Genomic DNA, 17,969 nt, shown 5'->3' with positions numbered 1-17,969 from the left:
ATGATGGGACCTAAGTTGCCAGCGGTGTAGCAAAATAATTTGGAGTTACACTATTTTCATCTCCATGAGCAGCACACATGGCAAAATTGAGACATTGTCAACATACAGTGCTCCCGGAGAACCCTAACCCTAAATCCTGGAGTACTTACCTTAACCCTGATGCTACAGGAGTACTAATTTTACAACAGATGGCTTAGTCTTGAATACAGACAAAAGAAGTGCAGCATTCTGCAACTGCATATACAATTCAATGGCCATATGGGGAAAAAATCGCAGCTTACCTCTTGTCCTGTACTTGGTTTAAGGAAGATTCTAGCGCTGTATGAACTCCATCTACTCTCTGTCCATGTAGAGTATTCTGTGGAGCTCCAACTTTCTTTAGTGCTATTGGTAAATGCTGGTGATTGGGCTGGGGATGAGTTGGCTATACTCTTAACACAAAGTCCATAAGTTTCATTAATTTCTGGACCTTGAATAAAACTGTATGTAAAAATCTGGAAAAAAAAGAGGACATTTTAGTAAAATGGTGAGAGCACAAATTTTATGGTCCAGATGCAGAGTGTTCAGTTTTCCAACTTGCTGGTCCATCAAAATTTACTATTATTTTTATTTATTAATTAAAATCATATTTTTGGTTGAATACCAAGTCTTTGTAATAAAGCACAATTATATGCTTAGTATAGAAAACTTACTTCCATTTTATAAACCAAATAGCTAGATGACAATTATTTCTTTGCAATAATGAGTTAAGAGTGAGATGGGGTGTGTGTGTATGTGGACAGAGAGTTTATTTTAAAAATGTAATCATCTATAAACTTTATGAAACAGGTACTCTGGAAAAAATGCATCAACTGTTAGTGGATTTGATGTTCATACTAAACTGGCCTCAAAAAGACAATTTTAATTTTTCACAAGGTCATATCTTAAATATACCGGTAATTGAAACTGATTCTATGTGTAAACTGTGTCTTGATTTAAGAATTCTTGAATGGTGTGGTTTAAGGGGGTACTACACCCCTCGATAAATGTGTGCCTATTTTTGCATTTTTCTCAAAAACTAATAACACAGTGGTAACAAAGGTATGTATATTATAGGGCAAGGAATCAATTACTACACTGGAATTTCAATGACCCAAGACAAGCGGTTTGTTATTTATGATAAGAAATAAGGTACCGCTAGGATGTTCCTCGTTTCCTATCATACAGTACTGAACCGCTTGACTTGAGTCACTGAAATTTCAGTGTAGTAATTGGATTCCTTGCCCCCATAATATACATAACTTTTATTACCAGTATGTTATTATTTTTTGAGAAAAATGCAAAAATAGTCACAAATTTACCACAGGGGTGTAGTACCCCTTAACTCCATTCGACATATAAATGTCCATGTAAATTGGGATTTAAAATACTTGAAAAGGGGGGTCATTGAAAACAATAAATTGTGGAATGTTGCAAACAAGGAGTTTTATGGTCTAAATACATACCTCATCATTTTTACTCTTCTGTTTGGTACATTCTTTCTCGCTCTTAGTTGGGGTTGCCTCCCCTGTGTAATAGGCCAAGAGGCGCCTGACTATAGCAGTTGTTGCGCTAACAGAATAACCATCATACACACCAACGTAATTGGAATAGGGTGTGTTTTGATAAGCTGTTGAGTAGAAAGTGTTTACAACCAATGATCACTTTACATGTCTAAAACATGGTTTTCTTGGAAAAAATTGAAAATTCAAATAAAACATAAAAAAATATCAGTCTATATCAAGTAAATCATACATCTCTTATCAGTGAATATCAGACCTTTTCAGTTCTCTAGTAATTCACTGTCAGAGGGACGAACATACAAAAACATACTTTGAAAAAATATTTTACACATTCCTTTTGATTGTATTTTAAATGAGAAATTAACAACAAGTATACTACAATTGTTATATATTTAATTCTCTGACACAGGTCTAACTTTGTGCCAATGTGTGTGCGTACTTCACGAAGCTTTGACCTTAGCGACCGGCTCCTTAGTAATGACATTGCGTAGGGTGATTGGTTTAATTTTTTTGAGTCACACATAGTTGACAACAGCACACGCTTGTGGAATACTTGTGAGATGCATTCATTGATTTCACATTGTCATCTCGTGTCCGAGAATCAAATATGTGACATGATCAAGGGGAATGAGTCACATGTCGTCCCTGGTCGAAAATGAGTTTTACATATGTTTCTAAAGAGGACATTTAGAGCTTTCTGAAACTGAAAAACCCATGTTGATACGACTTTTCTTTGCAAAGTTACATCAATTTATCAAACGCTGAAAACAATATAAAACAAAAGAATTTTAACACTTTCTTTGCCAATATCTCAAAATCAATATTAGCGTACATCCCGACTTATCTTCCATGATCGTGTCACATATATATAGGTATATAATTAAATCACTTATAAAAATATTTGATGTGTAATGCATTTATTAGATCAAGTTAGCCTACATCTGTGGAACTATAGAGGCTGTTTCTAAGAAAGCCAGATGCAATAAACTTGACGATCTCATTTGACAAGTAACAATTTCCTTAATAACCCACCTATGTTTCTTGGTGTACTGTACCGTACCTTACATCTTATATTTATAAAATGTGATGCAGCACATTAAAAGGTGTGACTTAAAGTGCTTATCTAGATATAGATTAAAATAGACAGAAACAAATAGGGAAAATAAGAAGAATTTGCGATGCTTTTTCACTTACAAAATACGAATGCCACAACCAATTTTAGCAATCGGAGAAGTCATTATAAACAGAACTCAAAATTGACTTCACCTGTAGAGTCCCCATTTAGATGTGCTGCATCACAAATTATTTAATATTGTTTCTTTAAACTTACACAAAGATTGAGCTTCATCTGGTGAGGCAACAGATTTAAACAGAGTGCAGTTAGGACTGGCCAGAAAGCAATACAGCAAATCATTCACCTGTCGAAGTAGGATACACAGAAATTATTGGTCCGTTAGAAAATTTATTTGTCGTGAAAGAGAATGGTAAACAAATCTATATAAGAATCTTATAAAAAATGTGTTGATGCCACAGACAAGAGAGAAACAGACCACTTACAACCAGTCAAAGTCTCCACATCATCCGATAATGATGGCCGACTTTTTCATGAAATGTGACAGACGAGACTGCTATGCAATTATCACGTAATTTCACGGTCTATCGCATAATCACAAAAGCATGCAATGTTGTATCGTGTATACGCGGAGGCACGCAGCGCTGGCGTGATTGTTAGACATGGCACGATCAAACAATCGCCCCTCGTGAATATGCGAGAACTCATATCATACAATACACTGGGACTTTGACTGGTTGTTTTTATCTTTCTCGTCTGTGGTTAATGCATAATACTTACCATTTTCAAATCCGCTACTATGTTATTAGAATCAAAGTTGTTATGAGGCCTGGCAAGCCGGTAGAGTGCCCTTGCCACCGTTGTTGCAACATCTCTTAGATCCTATTTAAACAAAAAGATGTTTGGTTGATTACAAAATGTTGCAAAGGCTTTTACTTGAAACTGCTTAAATTTTATGGATATCCACTGAAGAACAATTATTTCAATTGGTGAACACCACACAGCACTATCGATTTCATCGTGAGGTAATTTTTCTACCATGAAACATGTCCAGAAACTACTTATATTATTAACATGGGTAAATACATAATGCTTTAGTGACTGCATAGTGGCCCAACAGTATGAGCTTCCACTCATGATCGGACAGTTGCCGGTTAGAAATAATATTTGAAAGCATAATGGTAACTTGATTTGGCCATAGCCTTAGCGATCACTAATAATTGCATAAGAAACTGCTGTGTCAATACAGAGTGGAGTGACCTCAGTAGCTCATATTGCCTAGGAAACACTCAAATACAATTCTTCATACAGAGTTGAAAGTCCACTTTTGACAAAAAGCCTGAAAACAGTGTGAAAATGACCAGAATGGCCCTAAAATGGGCTAAAAATAAAAGAAATTGCATACATCTGGACTACATAAAAACTTCAAATTCAGGCAAAAGCCTGAAAACTTACATCCCTGCATATTACAGACACTTTGATACATAACTTCTCATGCAAAGTTCCATAAACAACTTCCATTTCCTGATAAAATCCTGAAACTGGAATTTATGTTGTTGAGTAGCAGTTTGTGATACTTGCATACAATGCACTGATACCAACATGTATCATCATGCTTGAGCAGGCCCTCACATGTTCAATCTAATCACTGACCTTTCTTGAAACATTCTTTAAATGGGGGGCGCTTCTCGCTGAACAGTGTTTTGGATAAAGAATCTATCGGTGTAAAACTTTGGGTGAAATTACCAGGAACAAATAGTTAAAGGTTATTAAAGGCTTTGGTCAAAATATCATTTGTAATTCAAGTCAGGAAAGCTGTGACTACATAGGCTGAAAAGCCTGAAATCCCAATCTTAAGGGAACAAACCAAAAGTTTGATGATGTTCTGTAAACAAAAGTACCTTCAACTATGTGTGAAATGTTGGAAAATCTCCTTTTTTGATACCCCCCTAACAAAAGGACAAATGGGGTCAGTGATTTTGGACGAAATCCCTACCATTTCCAGCGCATTTTAGCTTGTTGATGACAACACAGTGTGTTTGAGTGCACCCCTCCCCACACATTGAGTCATCCTTGGTAAACTTAAAAATAAAAATAAATAAATTTCGGAATTTATATAGCGCTTTTTCCAGAGGATTCAAAGCGCTTATGTAATAATAAATCAATGAGCTGTTTGTATGTATACACACCTCAGCCAATTGAGTAGTAGTATTTTCACTAGCATCCTCATAAGCTGGGTCTACAAACACTGGTACATCAAAGCGACTATTATAGTATCTGTAAAAGAGACAATTTGGTTATAAATACCACATTGAATGTATTGGTTATCCATTCATTTGAAACAACTTGAAATTAACAACATCCTTCATGTGAGTCACTGTAATAATAGTAGCATATTAAGGGTAGACAAGGTATTGTTGGTCGAAGCAACCTAAAAATCGATTTTCATTATCTAGATCAATATATTATTGAAAATTAACACCTTGATGCTTTGCAAAAGTTCATTCTACAAATCGTATACTTTGCAAACTTGCTTAATTTATTTTTGTTAATGAGTTATGTACGGTTTACAAAAGTGTTGTTGTTTCAGACCTCTTTACAACGTAACTCAAGAACCGCAGCACCTATAAAAGTATATCTGTGATATTTAAATTCTTCTACACGCCGCTATGAATTGAGCAATGCAGTTTTTGCCAAAGCTCACTACCATTCGTAAGATGCTGTGAACTACCAAATCACAACAGTTTAAAATAATTAATAACCTTAAGGAATCCATCAAGATTCCATAGATGTGTATGAAACAACTGAGTGAGCATTAACCACATGCCTCAATTTTACTTTAGACTACGTTCCAACCTACATCATAAAGCCATCCCGCCGCATTATAAGACAGCTATTTTAGCTATTTTTTACTCTCATTTTATCATTGTTTTAATATTTCAACTTACTTTACTTTTTTTGAAGGACAAACAAAAGTTGTATAATTTTCACTTACTTGTTTGAATAGGCTTTTTCATGGTCAGTAAGTACTATACCAGGAATATCTCTTTTCTCTCAGAAAACGCTGGAAGGAAGCAGGAGGTAAGGATTGGTCGCTAAGAGGCCTTAGCATCGAAACACTGCTGCCACTACTGCCAGATATTAATGCGCCAACAATTTGTTGAGTCTATAAAGAAAAAAAATTGTCACAAACTTCTGAACATGCAGCAATGACAACAACAGGTTGAACATTTACAATTAATTATGTGCAATTGTTAAATGTTAGCTTGTTAAAAAAAACAAGCCAACATTTAACAAGCCAACACATTTGTAACCAACTATGTATACGCTTGTGTAAGTCAACACATTTGTAGACAAGAATTTGTAGCCAACAATGTGTAAGCCAACAATGTGTAGACTTGTTTTAACATGTGAACTGTGAAAGAGCTAACATTAGCCTAAGGTTTAATTTTAATGCATACATCATGCACACAGGGAACATTCCAATTCACCTACATGTACAGGCTGCAAAGGTCTGAAATTATTGGAAAAGATTGAAATGTCTAATATCATGTTGTTTCTGCTACAGAAGAATGGGAAGATGGAGAAGTTTAAAATCACTTAGGTCTGAAGTCTCAGCCTTGTGTACATGTTACATAAAATAACAAGACCCAAATTTCAACTGCTCCATAATATTCTAACCTAAGGTGTACACTGATGGCAATACTATACTTTTATTACAGACTTGATTTGGCATAGTTGGTTGACTGCGACCCATATCTGCAAATTTAGCTCACCCCAGTGACAGCACCATCCACAAGATAAAAGCTTTATGCAAAGCAGTGATCATTGTGGAATAGTAGCAGCCAACCTATTTTTGGATGTTACATATATCTTGTACAAGATAAAGAAAAACAAATTATAATATGCCAGAACGCATTATTACTAAGAGAATTCAGAGAGAAATTGAGAGAGGGCACACTAAGCAAAAAATAACAGAGCAGAGCAGCTCTGTTAAAATCATGTTTTTAATATTTTTTACAATACTTGTCCTGATTACATGAATGAGAATTTTACTAGACTATCAAGTGTGCATCATTATAGCACAAAGGGAAGGGACTTTAATTTTCAAGTTCCCAGGATCAAGTCTTTTAGTTCTGGTTCTTTTTATTTTAATGCTATCAAAAACTGGAATAGTTTGCCGGAAGATATTAAATCTGTTTCACTGAAATACAAGTTTAAAAAAAGATGTCAAAGCTCACCTTTTAAAACAAATGAATGTCTAGTTTGTTGTTTTTGTTTCAATGCTTTGCTTTTGGTTTTTCTATTTTGGTGTTTTTTACCAGTCTTAACTTTTAATTATCTTTTTCCTGTAATATAAGGACCCCTTTGGAAATAAGTTTTTTAAGCTTAAAGGGCTATCCTTGGCATGGTTTTTGGATTATGTATGTAAACAAGGCGGTTCTCGAACCACGAGTCTCGCCTGCTTTTGGGACCACCTGCTTTTTCAATTACTTTTGGTAGAGGTAAATGAATTTGGCGGTTATCGGCTGGGCACGATTATCTGGCTGATGGTGACTGTACCCACCAAGTGTCATGTCCTTACGACAGTTTTTACTAATTTGACCTCAGATGACCCCTGGTGACCTCGAAATGACCTTCCAAAAATTAGGCTTAAAATGTTGACTGTACCCACCAAGTTTCATGCCCATATGACTGTTTTTACTAATTTGACCTCAAATGACCCCTGGTGACCTCAAAATGACCTTCCAAAAATTTGGCTTAAAATGTTGACTGTACCCACCAAGTTTCATGCCCATACGATTGTTTTTACTACTTTGACCCCAAATGACCCCTGGTGACCTCGAAATGACCTTCCAAAAATTTGGCTTTAAATGTTGACTGTACCCACCAAGTTTCATGCCCATCCAACAGTTTTTACTAATTTGACCTCAGATGACCCCTGGTGACCTTGAAATGACCTTCCAAAAATGTGGCTTTAAATGTTGACTGTACCCACCAATTTTCATGCCCATCCAACACTTTTTACTAATTTGACCTCAGATGACCCCTGGTGACCTCGAAATGACCTTCCAAAAATTTGGCTTTAAATGTTGACTGTACCCACCAAGTTTCATGCCCATACGACAGTTTTGACTAATTTGACCTCAGATGACCTCTGGTGACCTCGAAATGACCTTCCAAAAATTGGCTTTAAATGTTGAATGGACCCACCAAGTGTCATGGACATATGACAGTTTTTACTAATTTGACCTCAGATGACCCCTAGATGACCTCAGTGACCTTGACCCACTAACCAATACAAACCGGTTCTGTCTCGGGTCAAGATGCACCCACCCACCAAGTTTGAGGAACGTATGACTCATAGTCTCCGAGAAAATAGGCGGAAAGCAAACTTTAACCAAAACTTTAACCAAATTTGTCACATACACACCCCCACACACCCCTACACACATCTGCACGGAAAAGTGATTATATAGTCTCCTGCCTTATCAGGCGAGACAAAAATGGTTTTACGCACTTGAAATTATGATTTTATGTAACATTATGTAATCCTTTTGTGCATGATTATTCTTGAAGCTAGGTGTTGTGTATATTTTAGTTTATGCCTCATTCTGCATTAAGTTTCTGATGAGTGAGGGCCTATTGGCCCTTACGAAACAGCTCTGTAAAACTATGTAGTGTCAACCAAATCCAAATTCTTTATGTTTATGCTCCCCTAACAGGTTGAGCACTTTTCTTTTGGATGGTTTCAACTCACCTGAATTTAATTGTAAAAAATTATATGTTCATAATAAGTATTTTACCTGTAAGTGCAATATAATATTTGTAATGTGTATCCATTTTAACATGCTGAATAAAATAAAATCAAAAACCAAAGCAACAGCTTTAAAATGAAAATCTAGACAAGACATCATCAGTTTGGAATGCTAATTTCTCAGAGATTTGCCATGCATTTGTATAGTCATCACTAGGTGACTAGCCATCCTAGGTTGTGAGGGAAAGGTACAGAGCAAGTTATTATCTGGGAAAACTTAGTCCCAGTCAAGTGGTTATAGTGTATCTGGTTGGATGGTAAGAAAGTTCACTTCAAAATGCTGAGCGCCCCAATGATTTAACTTACCCAATTCTTTGTATCAGGATTTTCTTGAGACACAGGGTCACTATGTGCCCACACTGTATTACCATTGGTTGTCAATCCTAGCTGCTTTAACTCAACATAATGGGAAATATGAGTCAGATTCATCAGGGCCGGTTGTTCTCTGTCCGCTTTTTTCTCACTATCGTACAACTTGGCGGGAAATTCATCCCTCTGCATGTCAAAGACCATACGTGAAGAGCCTATGTAGTCATAGCTTTCCTGAATTGAATTACAAATGAAATCTTGAATCAGAAAGGTAAATTATACATAAATCCAACATGTGAACTATTGCTTTCAATTATTCCATATATTTTATTTGAAAAGGTAGAGGATTACCCATTCATGATTTGATTATAAATATTTATTCTTCCATAACATGTTCAAGCCAGTTTAACAACCTAAAATATGCTAAAAACTCCATCCAAATTGGGCCAACAATAACTCCAAATTTGAACTTTCAACAGAACTTCTACAACAAACACTGATCATGCATGACCATCAAATATATAATCCAATCAGAATCTGGTGATTTGAACTAAAATCAGACTCACCCGCTTACTCAAATACTCATTTAGAGTCTCGTTCAACTCATTCAATTTATTACTAACTCACTCTTCAACAACTTGACTCACTACTTGTTCACTACTCACTCTTTCATATAATCAATCCGACAAATACGTCCATGGAAAACAACTAGTGGGCCCCAGTGATCACTACTGCACTTTTTACTTTACTTTTGTAAAAGCAACCCTTTTTCATTTACACATCTATACTTACCCCAGTAAAGAAGGCAAACATGATATTTTTCATATCCTGTTTGGTTTCATTGGATAGTTGTCCCAATGCATGGGCAGTTGCTAGTAATGTTACAAAGCTTGTAACGGCACTGTCAGCACCAGGTCTTGGCATAATTTCATAGAACAATGATGTAGCATCCAACTGAAATAAAAGCAATGATTTTGATTATAATATAATATACCAATAAAATGGGATGGTTTTCATAAAGTTTATATCAAGACTTAATCTAATATCGTAAATTTTGAGTGACAAATCCTGATTAATTTTAGACTCATCATCTTGGATACTGGCTTCTTTAAATTAAAGATAGGTACATGTATTTATCCTCTTTATTTGCAGTGGGATTTTCGGATGATATTCTCCTCCCTATATTGCTTGGTTCTTTTATGCAGTGGATCATATATTAGTGAAAATTCTTAGGAGAAAGTAACGGATACCAATAGACCTTTTCAGTTTATCCCAAAAGCCTTTCAACTTAACGTTATCATGCCAGTATGCATTCTTGCTGCTACACTACCGTGCATATCCCACTGCAGGTATTGTGCTCACATTGGGTGATGCAGTTGGGAGGATACGCAGCAACTTTCAAGATGAAATCTCCTTTTACAGCAAATTATTTTACATTTGCATTTTTTGTTTTGTTGAAATGTTTGGTTTCAATTTCCAACCATACGAGACACAGAATTAATATCAACATCATGAAGCAAAAAACACATTTTGATGGTTATATCATTGCCCACAGGATCACACCAATTAAAGCATGCTTTATTTTAATTTTGACAGAATACAATGCATTTATAGAAAAAAAGGTACTCCACAAGTGACAAGTGATTATGAAGTTAAAAGTATTGAGGCTGTCAAAGCAACGTTATATGGCAATTACCTGTGCAGCTGCAAAAATGACAGACTTTTCTTGTAGTGGTTCCTTTTTGTTGGTTGGTTTCAATACAGACCAAAGATTATACCCTCCAAGTGGATCACAAAATTGAGCTGTATCGGTAAAAAGAAGATACTAAAACATCAGAATGATGAGGCAATGTAATATGTAAGGCAATGTGTTTATCAGGCATGTAGAATAGATTCAGACTATTTCAAACATAATAATAATAAACAGACACTTAAGGCCAGAGTAATGGAAGACACATTCGTCCACGCCCGAATTTGAGATTTCTTGATAATATATCAACACTAAGATGTATTCTATCACTTGAAACTGATAAAATGCAATAATATTTACTTGTATTTTTGCTTGATTTATTTCACTCTTTTCAACTCTAAAAAGTCACATGGCTCAAGACAGCTTAGTAAATTGGCGGAAATAATGAGTCAGAAAGCGCGAATCACGAAATATTGTGATTACGCAGCGCGATTCGCGTTCTTGGCGCAACTCTCTTGGCGTATGTCCAAACGCAGTCAAGACGCATTCGGTATGTTGTTAACGCCAGCAAAATGTGGTGTAAACAAAACAAAAATTTGCAGGCAAAATGCCACTTAGATTTTTTAATTATTTTGAATTTTGGAGCACCGAAAGCAGATATTATAGATTCATTGGTGCAAAAAGATGCATATAGACCATGCACCAGATACAGCTTTTACAAGCGTGAAAGTCTTACCGTTTTAAAATATACGGACGTTTGTGCATAATTTTGACATTGTTTTACTAAAACATTGATTTCTCAGAGTTCACTTTTAACAGTATTGCACTATTTTTGTGACAAGATAACTTGAAATATATGCAAGCAGAAGGTAAACTTTTTAGAGTACATCAAAGTCTAGGGAAGGTTTACTCATTTTTTCAAAATATATGTTGTAAACAAAAATATACACCATTATGTGCAATTTTTAGCTTGATAGAGTGACAAAATTGCTTTTTTGACATGTTTTTTCAATATTTTGAAAAAGAGACAATTTAAAAAAATAAAAACCTTCCCTAAGTTCATGTCTCTCCTTCATAAAAACCTAACTGAATTTTTTTTACTCTGAACGGATTTTTTCTAAGTTGTCACAAAAAAATTGGGGTAAAAAAGTGATTTTTTCAAAACTCGAGATTTTTGAACAAATCTGACATCACCATGGGATTCCTTGACTCATTTCCTTTCCAAAAATGAAGTTTTATATACTTTGGACATACAATTCAGAAACAATGATGCTCGAAAAGGTCCATGTTCTCTCCCATTACTCTGGCCTTAACATAGCGCATTATTACGAAGTGCTGCAAGCCCGCAAAGCACTTAACAACAAAAGTATACAAGTAAAAATATATAAACATAAAATAACCAACACGTTTAAGAACACAGTCAGAAGGAGAGCAGAACAAGGCGAAAGACTGGAATTCAAACGTGATGATTTTCAAAGTAGGCAAGCAATAAATAGTAAATTAGAATTACAGAAACAAAATATAGGCACGCAATTATACCATGATATTTTAAAGGCAAAATGTATCAAAACAAAAATATTAGTTAATAACATTTCATTTACAAGTAGCAAGAAGTAAAAAGAGAGTATGGATGAACGGCATCCATGCCCTCAGTAATAAAAGATTATGCAAAACAATATTCTTAATGAAGGCAACCTTGACCTGAACAAACATCAGAATACATACTGTGATGCAGGGCTGTAAAAAACGAATGGGGGAGTCTGAGAGGGGATGTTGAAATTTTTTGAAAAATGACACCTAAATTTAACTAATCTTTGTAAAATGTTCTATACAATCATTATTTTTCATCATTTAAGGGCTGGGGTATGAGCGTTTGGACAGTATTTATTGTGGGACATTAGAGCACATCAGACATATCGAATTGCATTCTGAATCTGAAGAATGTCCTTCTGATATCAAATAATTTAGATTTTTTGAAATTAGCAATTTAATACACATTTTATGGCAAATCATTAAAATTGATATTTTGATATTTAACAGTACTTGAAGTAAACTTTATAAATCTGATAATTTATACTTACAGTGTATGTAGGTGGGATGAAAAGCCGACGATCAATTGAAAATTTTGACCTTTCGTATTGAAGATATGGATTTTTTTTTCCCAAAACACCAAACAATATTTAGGTCTTTTTGGGAAAAAATTCCATATCTTCAATATGAAAGGTCCAAATTTTCAATTGACCGTCGGCTTTTCCTCCTGCTACATACACTTTAAAATATGTCATTAGATTTATATAATTTACTTCGAGGACTGTTATATATCAAAATTTGAAAAATATCAAATTTTTATAATTTGTCATAAAATTTGTATTATATTGTGATTTTCAAAAATGAAAATTATTTGATATCAGAAAGACATGCTTCGTATTCAGAATGCAATCGACAGGTCTGAGGTGCTCTCATGTCCCACAAAATACTGTCGAAGCATAATAAACGCTCATTTTAGATCCCTTAAGGTTATTAATTATTTTAAACTGTTGTGATTTGGTAGTTCACAGCATCTTACGAATGGTAGTGAGCTTTGGCAAAAACTGCATTGCTCAATTCATAGCGAGTGTGTAGAAGAATTAAAATATCACAGATATACTTTTATAGGTGCTGCGGTTCTTGAGTTATGTTGTAAAGAGGGCTGAAACAACAACACTTTTGTAAAACGTACATAACTCGTTAACAACAATAAATTAAGCAAATATGCAAAGTATACAATTTGTAGAATGAACTTTTACAAAACATCAAGGTGTTATTTTTCAATAATATATTGATCTAGATAATGAAAATTGATTTTTAGGTTGCTTCGACCAACAATACCTCGTCTACCCTTAAACAAGACTAAATGGCCAGGTGATATATTTTATGATTGATTGAGGCATTTAGCATCAGACACCCCTAGTCAGCTAATTGGAAGACAGGTTCTGGAGTGATAGGCTGGACATAAGGAGATCAAAATGGATGCCTATACTTCGATCAGCTCGTAATCGGCGGGAATTATCAGGCTTTTATCACTACGCCTAAAAGTAGACCCACGTTAACAGTGATATAGTTGATCTGCTTGGTCTATATTTTATGTGTTAAAGAAAGTAGACAAAGTATAGGACTTCAATTAATACTTTGTAATACTTCTGGCACCACGTCACAAGACAATTGTCCAAAAAAATATATTGATATCAATCCGTGCTGTGATACGGCCCGCCGATTACGAACTGATCAAACTGTACAGGAGCAGCACCTACAGTGCAGCAAGCAGAATCTTGGACAACTATCCCGTTACTACCACACGGAATACATGTATTCTATATCAGGGTAACTTTGTAACTCGGCCAAGTTTCAGCTTTCTGCACTTACAGCTCACTTGTGCTGAGATTGTTTAAATTTTTATCACTAACATTTGCAATGTAACTACTAAAGTATTTAACTGAAGGACCTATCAGATATTGGAGAACCTACTGGAGGTGAAGCTGATATGAAATCATCCAAAACAACTGTTAAAAGCTTAAGTACATGTAGTGAGTAAATTTCAAGCAAGTTACAGCTAGTTAGCTGAGCTGTGTTTATTTATGTCATGACATGACTATTTGAGTATTGTGCACAAAAATGTAACTGTATGCATGCATTACCTGCTTGACTGGATACTACCAAGATACAAGATACAAGACAATTTTTATTTTCCACAATTCACACAAATCATGTATAAATTTCAAACAAAGAAAAAGCAACATCATACAAATGCTATCACATAAGCATACATTTTAACAAAACATTTGAACCACTAATGAACAATTTGAAAGATCATAACAATGAAAACAAAAGCATAGATTACTAATGACTAAAGATCATATAACAGAAAGTTGACATAAGCTTGAGAAATCATAAAATCCAATACTTGTGCTAATTCAATCAAAAAGCATATCAAGTTATTCTTCAATAATATTTTCATTCAAAATATACCAAAAACTCAAATAATTCATACTGCCGATGTGAGTGCATACAATCCACACACATAAATTCTGAAGATTGATCTTAGTATGATAGACTCAACTGCAACCACCGTAAGTTCAGGGCAAAAAGTAACCAAAGGCATTGAAAATTGCTTTAGGGTGGGTATCTTATGCTTATGTCCCCTGATGTGTACCTTTAGACACATTCTTAAGCATACAACTGCCTTTGTGCCCAGCCAAATCACTTGATTGTCAAATTGCCTCAAATTATCCTTGTGCCTACTTACACCTGACAATCATATTGATATTCAATTAAATATTCAGATTTATACAATTATTTTATTACATCGCAATAAAAAAGGTAACTTACTTTGCTCTAAGCCTGTTATTCTCTGTGAGCGCCAAAAACAAGTCGGTGTATCCTTGGCACCAAACATGAAGTTGTTTAATTCTACGGCACATAACGGATACTCCCTGATCACACCATTGATGCGGTGGTTAAATGTTATTGAACACTGTCAACAAGAACAAAATACAAATAGTTTTAGCTGAATACCGTCAGGAAGGGTTGATGCCCACGGTTGCCGGTGCTTACACATATGTAATGTGATCATGCAAAATGAGTCAGATGTCGGGAATATTGATTTTGAGATATAGCCAATAATAGCTTTCAACTTCCTTTATTTATTCTGAGCAACACTAAAATGGTCACATCTCTGGGACCGTAAGTCTAATTATGATGGGGGTTTCTGCAAAATAAAGCTTTGAGAATGGCTCATGTAATAAAATTGAAATCTGAATTTTGGTTTTGAATTTGATGGACATCAGACTCATTTTGCTTGATCGCATCACATATCTAAGGATGTGTGTGGGTGTGAGGGTGTAAAGAGAATTAAAAACATTTTGCTGCATTATTAAAACTTTTTTATCGATAAGATTAATCACTATCACTATACAGCTCAACTGATCATACTTTTCCTACATTCGACCTTGCATAATTTTTGAGTTGACACATTCATGAAAATAACTATAGATACTTCACAGACCATTAGTAGCCCAGTTCTGAACCTTTTCATTGATCATTCATAACAATAGGTATCTGATGGATCAGTGAAGATAAGAAGGGATTATATTATATCCGTAACCTTGATATTATAGTACATCTCGAGGAAAAAGCGCCAATGGACATGTTTTCATTTTATGTTTCAAATATCCAGCGCATGAAAATTGAGTTATTTAACCCAAAATGGAAAATGGAACAATTTATTGGAAATCTGTTTTAACAGATTTTTTTGACATCTTTTTCTGCACTGTATTATACCTAAATTACGAAATTTGATAAATATTCAAAGAAAATATAGGTCATCCAAAAAATTTTGATTTTTACACATTTTGGGGCAAAAAAGGAAAAATAAGGAAAAATATTAAAATCTGTTTTAACAGCTTCATTCATCAAGTCATAACAAACGGCCTACATGCTTAATTTCTAATAAAATATTGAAATTGTGAAAAATATAGGTATTTATTGATTTTCATGTTTTTTCTTGCAAATATGCTAATAATATGCAAATTATGAAATTGCAAAATAAAGTTTCTACATAGCAAACATCTTTCAAGTGTGATGTTCAAAATGACAGACATCAAAAAGAGATTCGATGAAATGTAAAGGTGTAGTAACAATTTTGGCATGGACTGTCTGGTTAGGCAAAGTACGGTAAGTTGAGCTGTAGCCAAAATAACAATTTCTCGATCATGAGAGGATGTACCTTCTGCGTAAGCGTACTTTTCGTAGAATAACACGATCGTGCGACCTGCATGACTGAACCTTGACCTTGCCTAGCAACGACCGTGAGATTGGTCAATTCTCAAAAGCTGTGTTTGCGCCGTAAGCGCTGGTATTTGCGTAGTATGCTCGGCGCAAATAACTGTGCATACCCAAGTTGGCTCTCATGATAGAGAATTTAATATTTTGGCTATAGTGTAAGCTGTAATTGTCTCATACATACATCAACAAGGAAATCCACTTCCCCTTGGTCTAATAGAGAGAAGACAGGTACATCTAGATTCATATAATTGAGGCTGTTACCAGCAGGATTCCAGGTAACATCAGAGCAATGTGCATATTTAGAGCTAGAGCTAGAGTTGTCATCTTCATTGTAAATACCTGTTGTAATCATGTTTCAGACAGATAGAAAAATTGAATGAAAAAACAAACCATAGGTGAATATTCATTAAAAGTACAGAATACAAGCAACTCATTTACACCATGGATGAAAACTTAAATTTTTTTATAGTTACGATACCACTTCTACTAATAGAGACTGAATTATCATAAATCAAATTGATTCACTGGTTTTTAGCTGTCTTCAGTGATTTTTTATAACTAGTAATGTTTATTCAGCTAAAACAAATGAAAAAAACCACATGAATTTGACTGATTGTTTATTCTTTGCCAATGACTAATATAATGCACAGCAGCAGCTTTAATTATCATCTTTCTGAGTAGCAATTGAACAGGGCTGTAAACAATGTAAATTTCCCTGGAACGGGATCAAAATTTCCCTTCAAAAAGACAAATTTCCCTCCAAATTCTTATGTATTTCTTTATTTAAGGACCTTAATTTCCTTCCAAACTTCCCGGGAAAGAGCTTCCCACTTTTTAAATTTTTTCCAGGCCTGGCAATTGAATAGGAACTGTACCAACCCTGTTTTTGGTGATGAATTTCATAGCTACCAGCTGGTCTAAACATATTTTTTCATAGTGTAAATGCTGTCATAAACTTTATAAGGCAAACCCAACCTTTAACACACATCAGGCACTGGGCTCAAAATTGGCTCTTGCTTGTAGTCAATTGAGATTTGCCAGGTATAGGTAACTTGTACAGTCTTTTCCTTTCCCAGAAGCCTAGTTACACTTTAAGCCTTAAAAGTAAACTCTCCACTAAAATTACTTATACAAAACCTGGATGATCCCACATGCACCAAAAAGAGCAAAATTACGACATGGAGAGGTGATGGAGTCACCTATAATTTCACATTTTGTAAAACCATTCCATAATGACCATGTGCCAATTGCATTGTTCTTTCTGTGACATTAGTATTGTTTTAGCCTCACACAGTCCATTCATCCAAATTTCAAAATATAGAAGATGCAAAAACCATTATCTTAACCCTCTGAGCACTACCTGCTGATCTAACATTACCTCTGATTGGTCAATTATGTGATATCTTCACTTTAATCACCAATCAGAATGGAGCTTTGCAAATAATTCACCCCAATTTTTTGCATGGTGAAATTATTCTAACAATGTCGCTGATTGGTCCAATTGATAATGAAAACTTTTTTTGACCAATAGGCAGGTAGTTCTTATAGGGTTAACACTTACCAAAGTTGTCATTTGGACATGATCTGTCTGGTGAGAAGTCGACTTCATCCTCTTGTAAGATTTGTGACACGTTAGAATGTATAACTATGAAGCCATTTACTTTCTTCGATTCAAGTAGTAGTTCAACATTTTTTCTGTGGAAAAGGTAAAAAACAATG

At 34.8% G+C, this 17,969-nt stretch overlaps 1 protein-coding gene across 1 annotated transcript in view; it reads right to left on the bottom strand.

The window, feature by feature from the left end:
- Positions 1-17,969, bottom strand: part of LOC140154374 (nicastrin-like) — a 31,782-nt gene that overhangs the window by 7,099 nt on the left and 6,714 nt on the right. Inside the window, 13 exon segments of the mRNA XM_072176941.1 lie at positions 282-494; positions 1,485-1,648; positions 2,872-2,959; positions 3,394-3,495; positions 4,803-4,890; positions 5,609-5,662; positions 5,664-5,779; positions 8,738-8,974; positions 9,533-9,694; positions 10,437-10,543; positions 14,796-14,940; positions 16,432-16,589; positions 17,812-17,945. Of these exon segments, the coding sequence (XP_072033042.1) occupies positions 282-494; positions 1,485-1,648; positions 2,872-2,959; positions 3,394-3,495; positions 4,803-4,890; positions 5,609-5,662; positions 5,664-5,779; positions 8,738-8,974; positions 9,533-9,694; positions 10,437-10,543; positions 14,796-14,940; positions 16,432-16,589; positions 17,812-17,945 (1,768 nt within the window).

Source organism: Amphiura filiformis, chromosome 6 (assembly GCF_039555335.1).
Source record: "Amphiura filiformis chromosome 6, Afil_fr2py, whole genome shotgun sequence".
Lineage (NCBI taxonomy): Eukaryota > Metazoa > Echinodermata > Ophiuroidea > Amphilepidida > Amphiuridae > Amphiura > Amphiura filiformis.
This window is presented reverse-complemented; position numbering and strand designations above follow the sequence as displayed.